Source organism: Parasteatoda tepidariorum, chromosome 1, assembly GCF_043381705.1.
Source record: "Parasteatoda tepidariorum isolate YZ-2023 chromosome 1, CAS_Ptep_4.0, whole genome shotgun sequence".
NCBI classification, from domain to species: Eukaryota; Metazoa; Arthropoda; class Arachnida; order Araneae; family Theridiidae; genus Parasteatoda; species Parasteatoda tepidariorum.
Genome location: NC_092204.1, coordinates 5,715,694 through 5,722,864, shown reverse-complemented (window position 1 = coordinate 5,722,864; position 7,171 = coordinate 5,715,694). Strand labels below are relative to the sequence as shown.

Here is a 7,171-nt window from a genome sequence, read left to right as displayed (position 1 = left end):
GCACATTTCTAATAGGTTTAACGAATTACATGTCATTTATTTGAATTCAAATTTATTTTAATGACTTAGTATTTACTAAAAAGATGTAATTTTTCTTTAAAAAAAAGTTGTTATATGGATTTGAATGATTGTTTTGAATTCTTAGAATTTTGTGCATTTGCAATGTACCTAAATTAGTAGCGAGCGAAGCGAGCTTGGTTTGCGAAGCAAACCTTATAAGATTGTGTAGCAATTTATGGGGGTTGGCGAGCGTTAGCGAGCGTTAGCGAGCAGGGGGCACAGCCCACTAGTATTTAAAAAATCCGAGATAATTGAATTTTGATTTTAATTGTTTGTAAATAAAATCATCAGAAGATGAATTAAAAGTTTTTTCCGATGACAAATCAGAATTTTTTTACATAACTAAACATAATATTTTCTTAATGCATTTAAAATATTAAAATCCCCTTACTTTATGCTTTTTTAAAAATCTTGTCTCTAAATATCATTGAGTTATCTCATAAAACAACTTAAAAGTGCTGAAATTTTTAAAAGTAGTAAGAAAAAAAATAAAAGTATAAAAAAAGTTTACAAAGTGAATAAATGGTCATAATTTAGATAGTCATAATAATTATTGTCAGAGAGAAGAAAATAAAATAACACACCTACTAGCACTTCTACCTTAGCTTCATCAAAAGCTGTCACTATCTTACATGGGGAGGTATACCTTTAAAAAAAAGAATAAAGCAATTAATAATTTCCCACAAACTCTTATGATTGAATGTGTGGAGTAACTACCATAACAATTATTAAATATCAAGCAATCAATATCAAGCTAGTATATAAGAGAGATTAAAGCGCAACGAACTTAATACAGCTCTCACCACCAGCGCTCAAAATCGGGTGAACTTACACAGCTCTCTCGGTCTTTCGCAAAGAAAGCAATGAATCAACTAGTGGTATTCATTACATTCTATCATAGATAAAATTCTAAGGGGGATAAAATTGTAGCAATTCACTAATAACTCTATTTTATCTTGGGGTAACTTATGATAGATGAAGATTGACATAGTCCATAATTTCTTTCATAATCAATGCTTAAAGAACTTGAAAGAAAATATTTCCTATAATAAAATGCTTTAAGGTTTGTCATGAGTACAGACATTTTTCTAGCTCATAAGCTTGTTAAACCATTTCAAGGTATCATTTAAATAATTTTTTTTTTGTTAAACTACTTGAGTAATTTATCCCTTAAATAAATATATATTACAAATAAATATATAATCCCTTTTATAAATAAATAGCTATTAAAAATAAACAAGTAATATAATTTTTTTTAAAAGTCAATTCTTTCTTAGATCAACAAAGAAAATTTTCATTTTAGTTACTTTTTATTAAATAATAAAAAAAATTTCTCCCATATAAAACTAAAATAATTCAATTTAATTAATGAATTAATATCTGAAAAAATTGCATTAACAATAAGTGTAATCCACTACAAGTTTAAAAAAATATATTTGAACTTGAGTGGATGGAAAAAGAGTATTTTATTAACGATTGAAAATTTGAACAAAATATAGGCAAAATGAGAACTAATAGTAGGAATTGAAGAAAAAAAAGAACAACTAAAAACTAAAATTAACATAGTTCTACTAACTGTATTTGTTCATGACTGTGTAATCGATGCAAAACAGCAGCAGAATCTGGAAATTCATTTCGATTCACAAGCAAATTCACAAATGGCAAATCTCTATTCAATTTTGCTGAAAATGGTAAATGATATCACTAATTACATCAAAATATAAGTTACTAAAAATTTATTATTCTAAATTGAGTAAATAAATAAGAATAAATACTTTGAGTATCCACCCTCAGGAATCTTGAATCCAGATTCAGGAAGCATCGCTTGAATCTTCTTCTGACACGAGAGGGTCCTTCAGTCGGGTCCAATTCCCATGAATTTGGATAGAGATCATTTTGATACCATACAGCCCTAAGAGATGAAGCAAAACTTTGTAATTCATAATAGATAATACTTTAAACAAACTTCCTTTAATTTTTGGTTATTTAAAAAAAAAAAGTCTCGGGTATTAACTCGATTTTAATGAGAGTGACAGAAATTCTCCATGTTCTCTGGAAATACAGTTGAACTTCAGTCGGATCGCAGTTTTTCAAGGAACCAAGAACATTTTGGAAATTTCTTCGTAATACATATAATCTCCAAATAGCAAAGTAAATTTTCTATTTAACGAGCTTTTTTTTGAGATCCACTTTCCCTATTTTCCAAAATATTTCTGAACATTTCAAGCTTGTTAACGTATTTGATGGGGCAAATGACCTTGAATTGATTTTCAAAGCCACCTAATTTTTAGAGAAAGCAGTAAAAATCCGTTTCCCTTTTTGCTTGCATTTCAAACTGAAAACTCAGACAAAATTAACGGATTTTATTAGTAGCAATTAAACTTAAGAACACATGTGGTAATGTATGTTTAAAATTTCTTTTATAATAAACGTAGCTATAATTTCATACATAAATTTAGCTTTTTCAGGTGAAAATGTATGTAGCATGATAGTGTAAGATTGGATTATGTTTTGCTCTTTTCTTGTTTTCTATGCAGATTTTTTTTATGGCTAAGATTTATAAAATAAATAGTAGATACTAGTTTACAAGATAAAGGTGTATCAATTTCTATTTTAATTATAGATAGTGTTTATGAATTAAAAACCTGCTCTGTGTTGTTTAAGTATTTGAAAAGGCTATTTTCTATTTAACGAATTTTCCACATAACAAACTTATTATCAGGATTTAGCGTCTTCTTTAAATAGAGGAGTGACTATAAATTATTCCACTAATTTAATTCTCTGGCCTTAACCTGATTTTAATCAGATTGACATAAACTTGTTCTCTGGAGATATAATATTCTTCTAACTTAATTTCCTTTCCTTAATCTGATTTTAATAAGATTGACAAAAGTTTCTTGTTCGCTGGTCATCCTGAAAAACTAATCGTAGAACCATTGATCGAACACTGACACAACTTGAGACATAAACAGGGCAGGACATCACAGGCAGTGCCCTACTAATTTATAAGTTAATTTTTGAATAGCCATTGTAATAAGATTACAATAGCTTTACTATTCTTTAATACAAAATGTCCTTAATTTAAAAAACTTAAAACTTCACTTATTTAAAACAATGTAGGTTTTAAAGATTGGTATTTATTTATGTGTACAAATAAGTTTTCGACGACCGGCCTGTGTAGGGGGCAGGGAACTGTCCTTGCACCAGAAAGGTTTTGGGTTCGAATCCCGGGCAAGGCATGGATGTTCCTTCCTTCTCTGTACTATCTGTTCTCACTGTGGGAGCGACGTAGGCCCACCTACTATGGTGCCCCTGAAAGAGAGGCCAACAAAATCGCAATGTATATGCCTGAATTGGCGGATGTTAACACAGGTGGGCATTGGAAAAAAAAAAAGTTTCCACCGTTTTCTATAAACAATTAGCAGTTTATTGTGAAAAAAAACGATACAACATCTTTTAATCAAAGTATTCTCCATTACTAGACACTACTTTTCCCCATCTTTCTGAGAGCCGGCTACAACGTCGGAAGAACTCTTGTTAATTCGAGGATATCCAAGAATCAACTCATTCCTTGGTTTCTTCAAATGATGTAAATTTCTGCTCAGACTGACCATGTGCCATCAACTGGAATAGCTGATAATCTGAAGAGGCAAGGTTTGGCGAATACGACGGGTGGGGTAGGACTTCCCATTGAAGTGTTTCTAAATAGCAAAATCAATTTTCCTTCAAAAACGACATTCCATGTCTTTTGGCTTCAGTTTCAGTACCCCAACTTCCTTGCCTTTGGATCATTTCCGACAATTTTAAACGATGTGAAATTGCTTGCTATAATTTCGACCTTCCACTGCGTTCTTTGTCTTCCACGTCAAACTCACCATTTTTAAACTTCTGAAACCCCACTCACTACAAAAACAATTAAAGAATGCAAATACGGAATCACCAAATCTTTAAGGCTATGTTGTTACCAGATGACCAAACTCACAATAAGATGTTTAACACCTGTCAATTTCTACATAACCCTCTGGTAGTGCCATCTTGTGACGAATGGTGGGAACTTATTTGTACACCCAATAGTCAATGATACTTTCGAATTTTTTTTAATACTATCAATATACTACATTACTTTAACAATTGCTAACAATATACTATTAAAAACTAATTGATGTAAGAAATGGATTACTTTTCATGCGTCATTTGTTCAATGAGTCTTAGCCAAATTCGGCGTTCAGAAGCCTCTTCATAGTATTTCCTTTTCAATTCTTCTATGAAGTGTTTTCTTTCATTATTTTGTATCTCAAATACTTTTTGAGTCATATTAAAAGCTATTGATGACACATCTTGAGCCAACGATTCAAATTTCTGGAATAATCTGGAAAAAAAAGAAAGTTAAATTAACAAAAGTTTAGAACTTTACACTAATAAAAATGTTTGTTTTAATAAATAAATAAAAAAATAGTTGAGCAAAATTTACATTAAAAAAATGAGAAAACTAATTTTGTAGCATCTGATTCAGATTTGAAGAAATATTTTTAAAATTCATTACTTTAAATTCTGTAAAAACACAAATATTCAATATAAGAATTAAAATGTTAACAAAAATGGTTTTTAATGTTTAAAAAAAAATTATAGATTACGGTTGTTTTCTGGTCTGGTCTTGACTAATGTTTAGTATTTTTTCTAAGTTAAATGAAAGAACGAGTAATATAATGATTTAGTCTTATTTTGTCATGCTTCAAGTGCAATTTAAATTTTTTTAACCAAAATAATTATAAATTAACATATAAAAACGATAGTGATGATGGCAATGCACACCAAGTACTGTTGGACAGATGTTGTTCGATCACGCTTCTTTTTAGTCTGATACAGATGAAGTAAAAAATTAATGATTCTGTATTACTGCAACTATAATTAAAATAAAAAATATATAAAAAATGTCCTTTTTCACTAAATAGCAGCCATTTTAAAGAAGTTAATAGAAATCAACTCTTTCTGGCACTTAAAAGTACATAAAAAATTTTTTAAATTTTTGAAAAGTGTTTCATTTTTGGTCGTTCCAACCATAGCCAGATCATTTCTTAACAACTGCACAGTATAAAGTATCGGAAAATGCAGTAAAAAAAATCAATTTTTTGAAATTTCTAGACCAGAAAACCACTTAAAAATATTATTGCTGCACGAGGTTCTATCAAAATCCTATAAAGCAGAAAGTACTCAAAATGGAGACGTACGTAAAAAAATAATCAAAGTCTCTGCAGAGCAACTAATGTTTGGAGCAGAATTTTTTACATTCACGTCCTGCAAAACTATTTATGCACAAATCACACTGTTAATTATATATATTAACACCGTAGAGAAAGAAGTTTTTATTTTATTACACACTGTTACAAAGGAATAAATTCTACCTGTAAATTCCAATTTTATTTTATTATATAGGTAAACTTAATCTGACATTCAACTAATTATGCTTGCTATTATTGGATATACCAATATTTAATTAAGGTTGAGTTATGTTTAATTTTCATTTTGCAACAAAATAATTCATTATTTGAAAAATTGGTAATAATTTAATTAGTGATAGTTGTTCATTTTTAATGATACTCACAGAATGCTCGTAGTTATTAAAAATCATGTTGCATAACAATTTCATAATTCTGTTCCTGGACAAAATTTATGCAAGATTTAAAATAAACATATCTTGCCAATGCATTAACTTAAATATTTGCTGAATGCAAATTCATTAGATAAGAAAAAAACTAAAGAGACAGAATCTTTGTCTTCTGAATCTCGAGAAAAATGTCTTATAAGTTGAATATGATCAGATTATTGATACATTATTTAGGTTATATCAATCACAGCATTGATTGATACAATTAATCTACTGCTCTTTTTTATTTAAGTTGTATAAATCACAGCAGTAGCTGATACACCTTAAATAAAAAGAGTAGAATTTAAAAATAATTTGTGTCAGATAATAATTTCTATGAACTTATGGTGCATTTTAATATTATTCCTGATTGCAAGCATTATTGGTTAATTAGAAATCCACTAATTTATATTTATTTGCATTATTTATAATCACAGTAATCTGACTTAATCGGAAACACAACTATCTTGGATTATATAAATTTTCCTTTCATTCATTCAATTTATTTAATATGACGGCACTTCATTATATATTGCAGTCTCCATACGACAATGAAAAAGCCGATGCAGCTATACTATCAAATTAGTTAATTATATGGATCTAATATAAAAAAAATGCTTACTTTTCATTAGAGTTATTTAATGCAGCATACCATTTCAACCGATCTTCATTCCATAACTTAACCCATTCTAATTTCAACTAAAATGGCATAAGAAAAAAAAGAATTTCTTAATATGAGTTTTTACTTAGGGTTTCATAATATATTCAATAGATTAGACTTGAATAGATAAACAGTTTCATTTTATTTTTTAAACATTATTTAACACCAAATTTTTCCTTAAGGTATCTGAAGCAAACAATTGGAGCAATTTTTATAACTCTAGCAACAATTTTACCTTGGCCCTAGTTGGGTTTAAAATTGGCTCAATATGGTCTCTATAAGAACATGAACTGAGGGACCAATATTGGGATGTCTAGATTTTTGAATATTGGTCCTAGAATGGCCTTCATTAGCCAGTATAGAACCTACATTATGAATTCTGATGATGAATTCTATGATTATGAATTCTGATGATTAATTTTAAAATTGTATGAATATGAACCGAATGTATATGAATCACATGCATGATTTTAAAATCGTGTGAATAAGTATTGCAAGGTTTGAATTTAAATTTGCATGAATACAAATTACCAAAATCGTTCTTCTAGTATGTTACTGTAACTTATAAAGAGATTTCAGTTATTTGTAACTTTATCAACAGAAAATTCAATTATTACTTGAGGCAAGTTTTCTTATAACAGTTAGTGTAAATATTACAAACCACGTCAAACTCACCATTTTTAAACTTCTGNAAAATGAAAAAAAAGCAAAAAAAAGTTTAGTTGAATGGATTCTTCGCTTTAATTAACACTTAATGAGTGGTACAAAAAGATATGTCACTCCTCGAAAAGATGACATAACCTTGA

The 7,171-nt window shown here is 28.8% G+C and overlaps 1 protein-coding gene across 1 annotated transcript in view; it reads right to left on the bottom strand.

Moving 5' to 3' along the window:
- The window catches only part of LOC107449939 (lysosomal-trafficking regulator mauve), a gene marked incomplete at its 5' end in the record, with an annotated part of 117,999 nt that overhangs the window by 29,414 nt on the left and 81,414 nt on the right, over positions 1–7,171 (bottom strand). Inside the window, 5 exons of the mRNA XM_071177156.1 lie at positions 645–706; positions 1,637–1,742; positions 1,836–1,972; positions 4,241–4,429; positions 6,327–6,403. Of these exons, the coding sequence (XP_071033257.1) occupies positions 645–706; positions 1,637–1,742; positions 1,836–1,972; positions 4,241–4,429; positions 6,327–6,403 (571 nt within the window). The remainder of the gene's footprint in view (positions 1–644; positions 707–1,636; positions 1,743–1,835; positions 1,973–4,240; positions 4,430–6,326; positions 6,404–7,171) is intronic.